The following is a 16,992-nucleotide window of genomic DNA, read 5'->3' as shown; positions in this document are numbered from 1 at the left end:
AAAGTGGGGATCATAGTTCCTACTACAATGGATGAGTTAATATATACCAGGTAGACAGAAGAGTGTCTGAAGCAGACACTGGTTTTTTTTTGTTGTTTTTTTATTTATTTATTTATTTAGGCCAATTCTGGGTGACTTCTTTTTTTTTTCCGAAAACACACACACTGTATTTTATTTTTACAGGAGATAAATAAACTGACACCAAGCATTGTAAATGGATGAGCACACCAAAAGCAACAACAATTGCAATTAGCAAACACAAAACACACTCATACTATGTCATAATATTGACATTCAGTCCAGGAATCCTCCACCGTAACAGCTCCTTTACTTTGCAGTGAAAATTGATTTGTATATTTTTTGCCTCTCAGTCCTTGTGGGATTTTTTTTTTATTCAAACAGAAAGTCACCAAAATTATAATCATCCTCATCAGTTCACTCATTCCCATGCAATTAATTTTTTTTCATCTTGATCTTTTGTTAGCACTTTTATGAGTTCATCAATTTTCCATTAGAGTTCTGAAAATGCTTATTCATTCAGTTCAGCAGTATAGTCAGTTACCAGAAACCTGTACTTGTCAGAGTCTTTTCCATGAGCAGACACTGTTTTGCTATTAATGTTTTTACTATTATTACTACTACTCTGACATATGACGCTCCCTCATAGGACACACAAACCCCAGCTCGTCACTCTAGCCTCCTCCGCACTCACCATGTTCATACTGAAATAATTCCTCATTCCCTGATTAATACCAGCTTTCTCAAGCTTCCATGCCTTTTAATATATTTATCCCTGTGCTGAATGTCTTTCTCTTTTTCATGTTCTTTGTCTGCTGAATGCTTTTCTCTCTCCCTTCATTTCCCTCTGGTAAATTTCCACTCATCCTTCTGAACTCAGCTCCAAAGTCCCCTGCCCTTAACCAATTCTTTCCTTCCCTGTGTACCACCACCAACCATATCCTAAAGAAATTAAGTTCCTCCAATCCCGAAAGTATCCTCTAAATACTTCTCTAGCTCTCTTCCCATAGCGTTGCCTTGCTTGTGTATATACCTGCCACCCCGCAACTGGACTGATTCCTTGGGATCAGGGTCAGCTTTACGTCCCAGCCACTGGCACAGAGACAGGCATACACTATAGGCCCTCGGTAAATATTTGTCAAGTGAGCAAAGTAAATGTAGCTTACACGCACAACTACATTGATCAAATTTTGCAGAATGGGCTTGTGAAAAGATTGAGCCAAATTGAAAATAAGATCTGCGTAACAACCTTAAAATTAGACTCTTTCAGCTTTCAATCTTATTTTGTTTTCATTACCTAAGATGGAGCTAGTGCTCCTACGTTCAATTTTCCAGAGTTGATATTGTACTTGTCACCTTGAAATTTCATATACTGAACCCGTTGGAATACCATTTGGGTCATCGCATGATCGGATTTTGAAGCACAGGAGTCTCAGCATATGTACTGTAACCTTTGCTGCTTTATTCACCGTAAATACTTTTTGGAGACGTTTAGGAGAATTGCTGTAAAATCGGCTACAAGGATAGTTTGGCATACTTCTCTGCTCTTAGATTCAAACAGCTTTTCTTGGAATTTCAAGGAAATAAGTCATCAACATTCGATTGCCTTTAGTATGGAAAGGCATTGCAAGTGTATGCAGAGGGAGTCCACTTAATCTTAAAACCTCATTTTAGCCAAATCTTCCAATATATTCTTCTACCCCAACGATTCAGCCAAACTATCTGAACATCATTGGCTTTCCCTTTTCCTTCTTACTAAAGCCAGAGTTACCATATAGGCAACAACGAAGCAGGAGTGGAAGAAAAATTGGAGAAATGAATCATCCCAAAAGTCAATAATGAGGTCCTGAAACAATCATGTGACTTTTGTGAGAGGGAAACATTCTCCTAAAATCTAGAAAGGTATTTGCTAATTTAATACTGTTCCAGCTGCCTATTCATGACAAAGAGACTTTATAAAAGTACACGTTCATGGTAAGACCTATTATTATCCCTGTTTACAGTGCCTTAAAAGAGAGGAATTAGTCTCAGCTGGACTTAAACTAATACAACATGAAGCATATTCCTCTGTAACCAATCCATTACTGTCAGCACCACATTCATGGTTCTTGTCCTGGAATTATTCCATGTAGTGCAACAACTGACAGTTTGAATGGTTACCAAGGATAAAATATATTCAGTATATCTGCTAACCTGGCAGAGTTTTAGTATTTGGGATTTGAGAGTGTTTGTCTACGTGAATGTGTGTGTATGTGTGTGTATTTTAATCCTGAAACTCATTTCAAGATGCTGAAATTATTTAAAGGGTCAGTAACAGAAATTGAATTTTTTTTTGCAGGCTGTAAGTTCTGTCTATACAGAGGTGAGCGTGCTTTCTGGTAATAAGTAGCCATAGATATTTACACAGTGAAGTCACTAAGCTGAACATCAGAGTTGGTTTGAAGACTAGCCAATCCACGTGGAACAAAGAAATCGAATGCCATGTTTTAAAGGGCTATTGAGAGTTTCATAATCAGTACTTCACCTTTCCCTGTGTCATGTGGTTTTCCTTCTATGTTTTCCTGATATTGAAATGATGTGTGTCTTAAACCATGAGCATTTAGATCTGTGCTGCCTTGTGCATGTGTGAGAATCAGAGTTTTCATAATAATAGCTTATAACACATGCCAGTTGTAATCCTCAGGGACCTGTCCCCCGTGCTGTTTCGGTTGCCTTTACCACCTCCTTGAGGTGCTAAAGGGGAAGTTGTTGGGTCTTCAGATGAAAAAATCAAGGCCCACCGAAGGGCAAAAGGACATGGTCTTAGAGAACAAGGAAAATGCACTCTAGTTGGCACTACCCAGAGTAAATTTACAAAGAATGAATTATTTGTTCATTGATGTATTGCCAGCACAAGAAGGCACTCAAATATTTGTTGAATACGTTGAACAGAGCCACTAAACACCCAACTGGAATATTTGTATTTCATACTGGTGCCATTTAACATGAATTACCTTAAAACATTTAAACCCAGTGCTGATACTTTTGGTAGACCGTCATCTCAGAAAGAGGCTATTGGAATATCGTTACAGCTAAATTGTCACTCCAAAAAAAGTCATAAACATAGTATGATAAATGCTTGGATGGAGGGAGGACGAGGTAGATGGTCAATTCAGCTGAAAATACAATATCTTAAAATCTAGGAAAGGATGAGAAAACTCTGGAAGATATTTTCTCAATTTATTATAGAAATCAAATTTCTTTGTATGTTTTCTGCTTTTGAAAATGCTTAAGTGGACATCCTTGAAGATTCAAATCTTATATTTCAAAAGGAACATGGCAAAGAAACTTTTAAAAACTAATTTACCCACACCCACTCTCTCTCTCTGTATATCCATCCATTTACCTGTCCATCTATCATCTACCATCTATTTGTCATCTGTTTTTTCAACCCATACTAGAAGCACATGTCATTTGCCTTTCTGGCGTGTTACACATGCTTAAGAGGCCTAAGGAGGAGGTTTGAAAAGCTACCTTTATATTTTTCAGAAAGAAGAAATTGAATGGAAGACTGCCATTTCGTAATTAAGGAGGCCTAATATTAATAGGCCTATTAATAGGCCTATATAGGCCTATAGGCCTATAATAGGCCTATAATATAGATTCATTGGGAAATAGACCAAGTTACCCATTTCAGCTAAACCTGTTGAATTGGCCACAAATAGTTACAATTTAAATTTACTAAGAACACATGCAATATATGCTATAAGAGTACAGTTTACCTCCCAGCTGAAGTGAAGTCAGTAAGTATTTCATGGGTGTTGGACACCAACCAAGATTCTTTTGTTCACTCCTTGGAGAGACCAAAATATGGCTCAGTGCATGACATGGCAAAGAGTTGGGGCACTATGGAGAGGTGGTCCCAGCTTGAATCCTGGTAGCACCACTAAGAGGGTAGGTGGCCTTAAGCAGTAATCTACTGTAATCTCCTAATTTCAGTCCTCACCTGTGAAGTGAGGTAATAATACCTCCTCATAAGGTTGTCCTGAGGATTCAATGAATTAATATATGTCAGCCTCTTGGAACAGATAGTTAGCACTTAAATGTTCTCGTTTTTATTGCTGTTGTTATTGATAATATTCTTCCAAAATTCCCAAGAGGACTATTATACGATGTTCTCATTTATAAGAAGTACTTGGGCATAAATAACCACCATTATGGCATAAAAGGAGAATGTTGGTGAAAACATTTTAAATGTGGTATATACCCTATTGGAAAAAAATGAAAAACAGGAGGCCCAATCAAATGGATGTACAATAGTCCTAAAAATAAAAGTATCATTGCATATTTACTCCTAGATGCAAAAAGCATCTCGGATGTTAGGCTAGGATACTAACTTTAGCAGTGCTTCTTTATTCAGAAGATTCATTTTAACATCATGACCGTAACTTTCTCTTCTTTCTCATGATTCATCCTTTTCTCCCTCTAATCATCCTTGATTATCTTGCAAGCCCCTTGCACTTTTTGGGTTTTTTTAATATGACTAGTTTTTCTTCAGGACACTCCACTGCTACAAATTCAAATTATAATCGTAAATTAGTGCCAGGGTACATTTAAGCAATTAGAATGCTGTCATTAAATTCTGCTGTGTATGTAATCTAATAATGCATACAGGTAAGTACAAAAGGAGAGATCTGGGTTCTCAGTGTCTACTGACAGTTATTCATCTGTTCTCCAATTGTCTCACCTCCTATTTATCAGATGTGGGTGCCTTGGAACCTCCATGCTTATTAGTGGAACCTGACCTATTTAGGCTCCCCGTCTTGCATCGCTTAACGACTTGGCTGTAGATCACCACACCTCTCATTTTCAGAGCAGTCTCATAAACATTCAGCCCCTTGCTTTGCAACCATGTTGGTGCAAGAGTTTATTACAAGGTTTCAGATACTGGCAGAATGGTGGAGCCAGTGTCACTGATATTTGGCCACGTGACAATACCATTCTTCCTGGGATCAAAAGAAATAAAGCCGAGCCTCCAGATCTCAGAATAGGGGCGAAGTAAAAAGAATTGGGTGGAGGAAGACTCACAGTTCTGATGGTATTTTTGTAGCATCGTCTGGTAGAACCTTGTTATCAAAAGGTTTGGTATTTTTTTTAAAGTATAGATTAATTCATTTAAAAATATTTATTGAATGTCCACTATGTGCTACACTAATGTGCTGTGTGCACAGTGGTGACTTGGATCTCTGCCCATGTGCAGTTTAGAGTTTTATGAGATTAATATCATATTGTCTGAATAATTAGCTTTTGAGTTAGTTTGGTATTTGTTTGTTTGTTTGTTTTCCTTTTCTGGGCCAGGATCCATTTAGGATCACACATTGGTTTTAGTTGTCATGACTCTATAGTCTCCATAATGGGAAACAGATGTCCAGTCTTTCCTTGGCTTTTCTTACATTGGTATTTTTCAAGAGTATAGGCCATTTGCCTTGTAGAAGGTCTCTCAATTTGTGAAATATGGATTTGTCTAATTCAGTGATTCCAGACATGTATTGTGTTGGCCACATCTTAGAATCGTTAGGGAACTTGGTGAAACTACAGAGACCCACAACCTGCCCCGTTTCACCCTATACCACTTCAGTGAGTCTGGGTCTCTCTATTCTTCAGTGGCTTTCGGGTAACTCTGCTATACACAGACGTTTCAGAGCCACTAGTCTAATATAATTTCCTTGTGGCAAGAATACTACATGAGTGATGTTGGGTCCTCCTCAGTGTGTCTCACAGGGAGGCTTGCAACGTTAGTAAGCTTTGTTTTTGGTTAAGGTGGTATCTACCAGATTTCTCTTCATCTTTTCCACTTTGTAATTAACAACTTGTCTGGAGTCAACGCTTTGAGACTGTTTGACCATCCTGTTTCCCAACAGTCTTTGATCCAATGGTCTTGGTCTCCAGTGGTGATCTTGGCTAAGCCAGTTAGTACTGTGGTATATGGTGATTGTAAATGGTGATTTGCTAATTCTATCACCTTCAACATTTCTTAGCATTCATGGGTAAAGAATAATTTTCCCTTCTTCTCCATCTTTTTAAAAAAATGGTTTTTATTATCAACATGGACTCATGGATTTCTTTTTATTTAATATATTATAATCCCTTCTCTCATTCATTTTGATGCTCTAAAGGCTCCCACTACCATCGCCTTGGAATCAGCCGTTTTTCCTTTCAGTGGAGAATGCTATCTAGAAACCAAGGTCTGGTTTCTATGTAAACTAGTTGGAACCTCATCTCAAGAACAAAAATATGCACCACCTGTCCACCAAAAAGAAACATGCATTGCACAAACCATACCTGGGCTCCACCTTGAGAAAAGATGATCTGATTCATTTTCCCTTCTTTCTCATTTCCATGTCTGTATATTCACTTGTATTATCCTCCCACAACCAAACACTAATTCATAAACTTTCTCTTTGTTCCCATGTTCATTGTGATCAAGTTTCTGAGAAGCAGTCTGTCCAGATACTTTGATCCTACTGCTTATATCTTTGAAACTGTGATACACACCCACAAAACACCTGTACTTGTTTGCTCTTCTTGTAATGCTTTTTAGTTTTTGAAAGCATCTTTTTTTTTTTTTTTTTGTGGTACGCGGGCCTCTCACTGTTGTGGCCCCTCCTGTTCCGGAGCACAGGCCCTGGAAGCACAGGCTCAGCGGCCATGGCTCATGGGCCCAGCCGCTCTGCGGCATGTGGGATCTTCCGCGACCGGGGCAAGAACCCGTGTCCCCTGCATCGGCAGGCGGACTCTGAACCACTGCGCCACCAGGGAAGCCCTGAAAGCATCTTTATAGCTCATTTTTCTTTTTTTTCCTCAAAACTCTGTGAAGTTGGGGGACAGATATATTATTTTCCTTTTACATTTTTAGAAAGTGATGCCAGAAAAGTAAAAGATTTTTTGATAAGTTTGCATATATATATATATTCTTGCATATATATATATATATATCCTTGATAACTAGGTACTATGCTAACAGTTCCCATAGCTGATAAAGCCTGAGCTATGTTCTCATAGTTCAGAAAGCTAGGATTCCTTATTCTGAGTTGAAAATCAAGGCAAATCAACTGTATAGTGAATCGAGAAACATAAGAAGCATTCCCTTTTTAAAAAGGAAAGATAATAATACACCCATCGACATTTTCCTTCACTACTCTTTTAGTTGATATTCTACAAATGTTTTGAGTACCTGCTGTGTGCCAAGTGGTCCTGGAGGTATAGCTAGGGTCAAAATAGGTGAAAACCCATGCCCTAAGGAGCTTACTTATTAGGCAGAGGTGATGGTAGATAGGGATAAAGACAATAAAGAAGATAAATAAGGTTATACTGCATTAGAAGGTGCAAACAGGGTCACCAAATACAGTTGCACAGGTTGCGCACTGCCCGACTCTGTGCCCAATGGTACCATGGAGATCTTGGACCAAGCAACTTAGGATGAAACTGACATTAAGTAAGATGGGAAAGGCTGAGGAAAGATCAGTGGTTCTGTGTTTTATTTTTTTTTTCTTAACTTTATATTGAAGTATACACATGGAAAAGTGTATATAATGTAATTGTGCAGCTCAATGAACTTTCACAGATTGAACACATCTGTGCAACTAGTACCACTATCAAGGAAACAAAACATTACCAGCACCTGAGAAGCCCCTAGCATGTTCTTCCAGTCATTAATCCCCCCACTACCATGACTTTTAATAGTATTTATTAGTTTGGGCTGACTTTGTATTTTATAGAACTGAAGTTATACAGTATATGCTTTTTTAATATATGGCTTCTTTTGCTCAAATTATGTTTTTGAGATTCATTCATGTTGTGTGTCGTTACAGCCAGCTTAGTCATTTTCCCTGCTGAATGGTAGTCCAGAGTATGAGTATACCACAGTTCATTTACATAAATGGACATTTGGGTAGCTTTGCAGTATTTGGTTATTATAAGTAGTGCTGCCATGAGGATCCAAGTGCCTGCCCTTTAGTGGACATCTGTAAACATATCTATTAGGTGTATACCTAGGAGCAAAATTGCTGGGTCATAGTGCATGTGTATGTTACACTTTAGTGGACCTTGCCAAAAAGTTAGTCCAGAAGTAACTTAAGTTGGTCCACCAGCAGTGTATGGGAGGAGTGCTGTTTTGATGTGTTAAGTAAAATGTCTGCTTTATTCAGTGCAATCAGTTATACCACCATACATTGAAAAGAACTGCACCAAAATATTATTTGGAGACAATTTTGCTAGGTGCCTAGGAAATGGAAATAAACTAACTAAAGTTTATTGGCATTATTGGCTTTGGTGAAGAAGTTGAATACAAGTTAAATACACTAAAAATAATATCCTACACAATGATAACGAGATTAACAGAATGAAAAAAGTGGCCTATTTATGTTGGAAAATACAAAAAAAACAATTATTAATCCTAAACCAGGTTGTGTGTGATCTTCATGGTATATCATAAAACTTTATGATCTCTGTAGAGCAATTTCAGTAGATACTTATTTTGGTTCCAAAGAGGAAGGCAAATTACTATATCTTTTTAAAAACTTGACAAGATTATTTTTAAAATTTCTTTAAAAACATAAATGGAAAAGAATGGCAAATATTATTATGGAAAGTTAAAGCCTTTGTCATATCAGATACTGAGACATATTATAAAGGAAGAATGATTAAATGTTATGGAACTACACAAAAATTGAACCATGTCCCAGAACAAAGTAGAGAACCATATATATAATGATATATAAGGATGTAAGAAGCAGCATGGTAAACAGTGCAGAGAGAATAACATTGAGAGTCTTTGGGGGCTACCCTTCATGGTAAGTGCTTTATATTTTATACTTTATGCTCTAAACAACTCAGTAAATTCAATATTATCATTCCCCATTTTGCAGAGGAGGAACTGAGTGAGTTTCAGAAAAATTTACTTACTCAGGACCCCATAGATTCTTCCAATGTGGGAGGGCCAAGTCCAATCTGACTTCACAGGAGGAGAGAGCACATCAGAGGGGATGAGATTGAAGGACACAATTTCTGCCCCATAAACAAGACAAAGCGTTAATATTGGTAACTCAAGTTGAACATAAACTCTCAAGTAGATAAGTGAACAAAGGGTCATTTCACAGATAGGCAATAGCAAATAATAGGCAATTGCAAGGGAAATACTCAAGTTGGTTAGTAATCAAAAAACTGCAAACTGAAACAATTTTGCAGTATTATTTTGTACCTTTCTTATTAGCAAAAGTAATTTTTTGATATGATGTGGTTTATAAACATATATACCTTTCCCTAAGATGAAAAATTAGTAAGCATGTTTGATATCTTGATTCAGGTGATGGTTATATGAGTATATTCACACATCAAAGTCATCGAGCTGCACAGTAAGAGTTGTGCGTTTTACTGTATATACGTCAATAAAAAGGAAAAAAAACACTAAGATATGTTAACTGATGAAACCAGAATTATTTGTGAGAAAATAAAGGCGGAAATAATTAGATGCTGCCAAGGTTAAGCTTAGTATAAAACATTGAGCATGGAACTCCCCTGGTGGTCCAGTGATTAGGAATCTTCCTTCCAATGCAGGGGATGCAGGTTCGATCCTTGGTCTGGGATCTAAGATCCCACATGCCGTGGGGCATCTAAGCCCGCGTGCCGCAACTAAGACCCGACACAGCCAAATAAATAAATAAATATTTTATAAAAAAATTCAGCATGGTGAGTATAAAGCATTTAGCCCACAAATTTGAAATTCAACTTCTCTTACGAGCCAAAGCTCAGAGGAAGTTATGATCACTTACATAACGCACAGTGGTCATTAAGGTAAAAACAAAGCAGCTGCTCGAAGGAACAATTATCACTGGTCCTAAAAATCAGAAACTGCTCCCATGTGTCCTTGTAAAGTGATATTATATGAGGTAATGAACTATGTCCTGAACAACACACCTAAAGTTATTAAAATAATGAGTTTCTGAGGGTTGTTTCTTACGTTGTTTCTCAACATAAGCCAGGGGAGTGATGCCAGAACACAGTTTCTAAAAAGCAGTTTTGGGCTTCCCTGGTGGCACAGTGGTTAAGAATCCGCCTGCCAGTGCGGAGGACACGGGTTCGATCCCTGGTCTAGGAAGATCCCACATGCCGTGGAGCAGCTAAGCCCATGCGCCACAACTACTGAGCCTGTGCTCTAGAGCCCACGAGCCACAACTACTGAGCCTGTGCTCTAGAGCCCACGAGCCACAACTACTAAAGCTCATGTGCCTAGAGCCTGTGCTCTGCAACAAGAGAAGCCACCACAATGAGAAGCCTGCACACTGCAATGAAGAGTAGCCCCCGCTTGCCGCAACTAGAGAAAGCCTGCGTGCAGCAACGAAGACCCAAAGCAGCCAAAAATAAATTTAAAAATAAAATAAATAAATCATACCAAAAAAGGAGTTTTACCTCGGGAAACCTTATGGCTCAGTTTTGTAGGTTTCTGATGATTCTAGCTTAATCCAAGAATAAACTTAGTGAATCTAGAGCAATGGTTCTCAATTGGGGTGCCAAAAGGAACCCTTTGGCCATCTCTGGAGACATTTTTGGTTGTCACAGCTGGTGAGGAGGCTGCTACTAGACTCTAGTGAGCAGAGGCCAGGAATGCTGTTTACTACCCTATAGTGCACAGGACAGCCCCTCCCCCCAGTAAGGAATTATCTAACTCAAAATGTCAACTGTAGTGAGGTTGCAAAATGCTGCTCTGAAAGAACGAACGTGTAGTATTCACTGAGACCATCCTCCATAAACATTGCCTCTCACAGCTAGCTTGGATGGAAAAGGAGAAAGTACTGGCTTATTTACCTAGGGGGAGGAGGGAGTGCAGGTGTAGTAATTATGGCCTGGCCTTCTAGGGGCATGATAACCCCTAGAAAATAGGAAATTGCCCAGGGAAGTATGTTTCTATGGCCTAGCAAGAGCTGCCTTGTTAGACGGTAGGTAGGTATTAAGTGTTGATGCGGCCTCTCCCCCAGCCAAATTGTATAAAAACTAGTCAGCCCATCGCTCTGGGCTTCTCTGGCCTGGCAGAGTCTTCCTTCCATGTAGATGTGTCCACAGAAGGTGTTAGAGAGGCTCCCAGGAGCTGTATCAACTCACTCATTTGTGTCCTTATCCCATTGGTTCTTTGCACTGTTTGCAGGCTTACTGGTAAACTGAGGTGAGAGCATAGAAGCAGCATCCAAGGCATCGTTCTCGACAATTTTTGAACTTTAACCAGACTTTGAAGTCTGGCCCAGCTCAGCAGTGGACACAGTTGACCACCAATGTTAAGAAGCCCCTTTCTGTCCATCTGTAGTCACTGATTGTCTCTGGTTCACATCTTCCCAATGTCACCTCCAGAGGGAGAGAGCTTTCTTCCCTTAGTTCTAATTTGGAAAATCCCTAGGAAGGTCTTTGAACCCTCTTCCATCACTTGCCCACAGAAGGATGATTGTATTTCCATTAGATCCAGTAAGGAGAGAAGCAATTCTCCAAAAGAATGGGATATTCTGTTCAGAAAGGGGGTTGGGGTACGAGGCAGTCGAGACAAATAGATATCCAACCCTCCCGGAAAATACATCAATTTTTTAACAAGCTTTTTATTTTGAAATAATTTCAAACTTACAAAAGAGTTGCAAGAATAGCACACACACAGACACACACAAAATGTATGTCTATCAAACCAACTTCACCAGTTGTTGACATTTTCCACACTTGTACTGGTGCTCTCTCTATCTCCCCCACCTCCAAATGTGTGTAATTTTTTTCTGAACCATTTGAGAGTAAGTTACACTGTTTACCCCTAAATGTTTCACGGTATCTTTCTTAGGATAACGGACATCTCTTACAGACCCATATAACAATGATCACATTCAGAACATTTAACATTGAACCTATGCTGTTGCCTAATATGCAATCCAGTTGTATCAGTAGTGCCTTTATAACAACTTTTCCTCTTGATCCAGGATAACAGACTGCATTTAGTTGTTATAACTCTTTAGTCTCCTTTGCTTTCAAACAGCTCCTCAGCCTTCCTCTGGCATTCATCACACAGACATTTTTGAAGAGTATGGGCCAGATTTCTGTCTCAAGGTTTCTCATGATTAGATCTAGTGATGTATTTTTGGCAGGAATACTACCCAGCGGTGTGCTAGAACCAGTTAGTACCATCTATGAGAGCCAGTTGTCACATCTCTTCGCAGCTCCATGTTCTGTAATGTCATACCGGTAGCTTGAAATCAGCCATGGTGGGAATGTTCACACCATGGAAATCAACAAATGCTACACATCAGAGCTTGTACCCCCTCCCGCATTTCTGGTTGTGAAACATTTACATTTAGCAGCACAGCACTGCATGTAGATGAAGTTATATCCTTCTCAGAACGTATCAGAAGGCACATGATGCTGGTCTTCCCAGTTATTGGTGATATCTCATCCCTTGGTTAAGATGGTGTCTGTCAGGTTTCACCATTGAAAAATTACCATTTCCCCTTTGTAATTAATTCTCCCCTATGGAGAGATCCTTTGCGATTATGTAAATATTCTGTTTCTCATCTAACTTTCACCCAATAGCTTTTACTTATTGAAAAGTACTGCCTGAATCAATTAGTACTATGACTGTTGCAAATTGTAATTCTTTTTATCTCTTCATTTCTTCTACATTTATTTGTTGGTGTTCTACAGGTTGTTTTTGTTTTGTTTTTTGGTAGACTTAACCCTTAAATAGATGATTAGTAGTAGACTTGGAAACAAATGGAGGTTTCTCAACGTTTTGTCAAGTAGTTCTCCATCTGAAGTATTTGTGACCAAGTTATGAATGTTCATTGCTATAGTGCAGAATAGGAGTCCTATCAATACATCAATACAGAAAATGCAGAATGGGTCTTCAGAAATAGTTTTCCCATTCTATGTGAGTGTGTATGTTTGATGGTGACATACTATCCTACCAAGAGTGGAGGTGGCATTTGGAGTCATTTTTCTGATCTTAACCTGATTCCAATTTTTACCAAAAGCATGCCTTTAGGACATTCCTGGTGAGATTTGCACTGGCGTTAACTAAAGCACGGTAAAGTCGAAAGAGTCCAGAGTCAACATGTGCTGCAGGATTGAGTAGTTCACTTCTTGCCCCTGGCCCTCAGTGCCATCATCTGTAAAATCATAGGAGTCATATTTTCACAAAAGTCCCTTTCAAGTTCTAAAACTTTCTTTTATTCTGCTTTCCTACTTGGGAGTCAAAACCTAGAGGTCACCTCATTAGCATGATGTCTTGGCCAACTGAGCCAACAAGTCAAGGACCAAAAGTGAGATGTCGAAGGTGGAGCCTGAACCCAGTGACCTCGTGATTGGATCCATAATCCTGTTAAATGAGCTTTGGGAGTATAGCACCAGCACTTGATACTGTTTCACGTTACCTCTGTGCACTCAGCCACATCCCCTGCTTCACTCCTCTGCTTCTCTTTGTTTATCCTTGACAATCATGGAAACCCACTGAAGGATCCCATTACCTCTGCCTTTGAGGTGATCCCTTTCTCAAGTGTTAGCTTTCCCAGTACCTATAAGGTTACCTCGGTTGCCATGGTTGTAAGTAAAGGAAATGTTCTATCCAAGAGCAGACTGCAGTTTCTAAAGAAGTTTTACCCTTCAGACATGAAACTCCAGAGTTCTGTACAAGTCTTAATTAAATTTCACCATATGAAATCGCTGAGAACCAGGCAAAACAGTATTTTCTTGATGAATCCATTGTTTGGTGAACTCCACGCACAAGTCAGGTAACCTTGACAGTCAGTTTTAGAACTTAAAATATGTTGCCTTGTATTTCCAGAAGAGTGGTTAACTGAAAGGTGAGGTGGGGCCTAAGATGTGTAAAAGAATGTGGGACTTTGCCAAACCACTCATTTTCCTCTCTTCCTGGAACGAGATTTCTCAAAGGCCCTACTGTTCCGTCCCACCATGGCCTTCCTCCACCAGAATTGTGTCGGGGCCACTGGTGTAGGTGAAAAAGTCCACAGGCAAGCTTCGTATTTGCCTGCCCTCTCCCCTGGAGCTGTCTGAGCCTGGTACTTTGCATGCTTTAGCTCCTCATTTCAGCATTTTTAATATTTGATGACCCTTCCAATGTAGAGAAATATTTGGCAACTTCCTTAAGAGTATCTGTTTGAGGTCTTTTAATTTACTAAACTGAAAAGTTGGTGTCTAAAATATTGTTCCAGTGACTCATCTAAGGTTCTGAGGACGCAAAGGGGTCCCAGGGTGTCAGAGGAGTTGGCAATAATTTTCAATATACTTTATTCATCTTCAGTTTTTTTAAAAAAATATTTGAACTAACGCACTTCCCCTCTTCTCTCTGATTTTAAGACAGATTTGACTTTAACGAGTTCAGGTCTAATTTAAACTCAAACATGTTCTTGAGTTCCCCTGTGAAGCCCTCACCCCTATGCCCCACATGAGTTTCTATTTCTTTGAAGATAAGGAATTTAGCTTTTCTAAAATTTAATCTCGATCAACACCCACCTCACCTGTTGGATTAACTGCTTCATCATCTTTCACCAGATTAGAAAATGACTGTCTCTTGCCTGAAAGACAGAGGGCAATTGATTTCTGCAATCAACCTGGCTTCTCTTTGATTTTATAATCTGTTTCTAGAGATTATAGGCGAGCTTTGAATTCCAAGGCTCTGGGCCTGTCAGCTTTTGAAGCGAAAAACTTTGAAGCAGATCCACTGCCTCAGGTTTCAGAAGGGATACTTAGTTGTTGGAGGATGAAATATAAGGGAAACAGGTAATTATCACTGTTGACATTGTAATATCCCAGGTTTGGGGTTTGTTTATTTTATTTTATGGCTTCTAAAAGAATTATTATTAGTTTTGGGGTTTTTTTTTGTTGTTCTTGTTGTTTTTTTGAGAAGCCCGATCAAATCACTTGGCCACTTGAGAGAAAAGCATAAACCTTCCAGAAATTCTCACTGAGCTAACTGCTTCTATAAACCTACCTAGTGTGCATTTACTTTAAAACTACTTAATTACTCACCACTGATGCACTTGGTATAATTAGAAAACTCTCCAGCTCAGATTCAACAGGTAGAAAGAAGAAAGAAAAAAAAGTGTAGGGCAACTTCCAGACCCATGTTCTTAAACACTATGCACTTTCAAGTACTAATTATATAGGATTTATGCAAGGAGGGGGTTATATGGAATTGTTTTAGCATGTGTTAATGCTTATAAGCTAGCATCTCACCCAAAAAAAAAATTTTTTTAATAAAGACCCCGCTCTACTACTCAATGTTGTAATTTATCCCATAATGCAATAATGATATTTACATATGTCATCACATTTAACAAAATAAATGAAGGTGCATGTGAGTGTTATTGATAGAGGCAATACCCCGACACAGTTATGCATCTGTACCAGGCACCTGAAGAAGTATTCCTGTTAGTTACAGCCTCAAACTCCTATTTTTCTTTGGGATCTTAAAGGCTGAAAAAATAAAATAGTGGAGGGCTTCCCTGGTGGTGCAATGGTTAAGAATCCATCTGCCAATGCAGGGGACATGGGTTTCCGTCCCTGGTCCGGGAAGATCCCACATTACGTGGAGCAACTAAGCCTGTGCACCACAACTACTGAGCCTGTGCTCTAGAGCCCGTGAGCCACAACTACTGAAGCCCGTGCGCCTAGAGCCCGTGCTCCGCAACAAGAGAAGCCACCACAATGAGAAGCCTGCGCACCGCAATGAAGAGTAGCCTCCGCTCGCCGCAACTAGAGAAAGCCTGTGCACAGCAACGAAGACCCAACGCAGCCAAAAATAAATAAATAAAATATTAAAAATAAATAAATAAATAAATAAAGTGGTGGGGGGGAGGGTCGAGTGAGTACCAGATTTCCTTCTGGGAATGAAAATGTTAAAAAATAGAAAAAATAAAATAAAATCATGGAAAAATGATAAATTAGGGTTCATCAAACTTCAGTATAAAGCAACAGAATTTTTATCTCGAGCATTTTCTGTAACTGGTTCTTTTTTTAATTTTTAATTAATTTATTTGTTTTTGGCTGCATTGGGTCTTCATTGATGTGCGTGGGCTTTCTCTAGTTGCAGCGAGCAGGGGGCTACTCTTCGTTGCGGTGCACGGGCTTCTCATTACGGTGGCTTCTCTTGTTGAGGAGCACGGGCTCTAGGCACACGGGCTCAGTAGTTTTGGCGCACGGGCTTAGTTGCTCCGTGGCATGCGGGATCTTCCCGGACCAGGGATCGAACTCGTGTCCCCTGCATTGACAGGCAGATTCTTATCCACTGCGCCAGGGAAGCCTTGTAACCTGTTCTTAAGGCTTACATTTTCTCTACAAGAGTATAAATATTAATTCAATAATGTCTCATTGACACAGAAGTAGAACTTATATTTTTTATAATATTTGCATTGTGTGTGTACCAAAATAACTGCTATGACACAGGAAAACACTGAGCAAACTAATCTAAGAAAAGCAGAGCTTCAAAATGAACTTAGAGAGGTAAAAATTATTCATTTAGAAGCTGTCTGAATTTTCAGTTTCAAAGTCATGTGTGTTCCTTCCAGAATACTGCTCTCAAAACACAATTTCCCACAGCTAATTAAAGTGCTGGCGCGCGCGCCCTCTCTCCCTCTCTCTCTCTCTCTCTCTCTCTCTCTCTCTCACACACACACACACACACACACACACACACACACACACACACAATGTGGCTTCCCCTTAACCCTGGATACGTCTCTCCACGCCCCCCTCCCTTCCCCCTGCAATGGTATGATCTGCGTTCAATCCTAAACTGAAGGTACCAAGCTGTGACAGCTTCCCCAACTCCACAGCCATTTGCTACGACCTAGGGCAGCCTGTGTTCAGTGATGCTTTCCTTTTCCACCGACAGGGGCAAATCGAAGTAGACAGCGAAACTATCTTCAGGTTAGCGGCGCTTATTTTACAGGTAAGAAC

The 16,992-nt window shown here is 39.4% G+C and overlaps 1 protein-coding gene across 9 annotated transcripts in view; it reads left to right on the top strand.

Annotated features, from left to right (window-relative positions):
• Positions 1-16,992, top strand: part of FRMD4B (FERM domain containing 4B) — a 335,623-nt gene that overhangs the window by 248,773 nt on the left and 69,858 nt on the right. For all 9 annotated transcript variants that reach the window (XM_079933823.1, XM_079933827.1, XM_079933826.1 and 6 more), the window contains one exon: positions 16,928-16,984. In XM_079933823.1, the coding sequence (XP_079789949.1) occupies positions 16,928-16,984 (57 nt within the window). The remainder of the gene's footprint in view (positions 1-16,927; positions 16,985-16,992) is intronic.

Source organism: Stenella coeruleoalba, assembly GCF_951394435.1.
Source record: "Stenella coeruleoalba genome assembly, chromosome: 10".
Classification (NCBI taxonomy): Eukaryota; Metazoa; Chordata; class Mammalia; order Artiodactyla; family Delphinidae; genus Stenella; species Stenella coeruleoalba.
The sequence above is the reverse complement of the archived record's forward strand: the minus strand, read 5'-3'. Positions and strand labels throughout refer to the sequence as shown.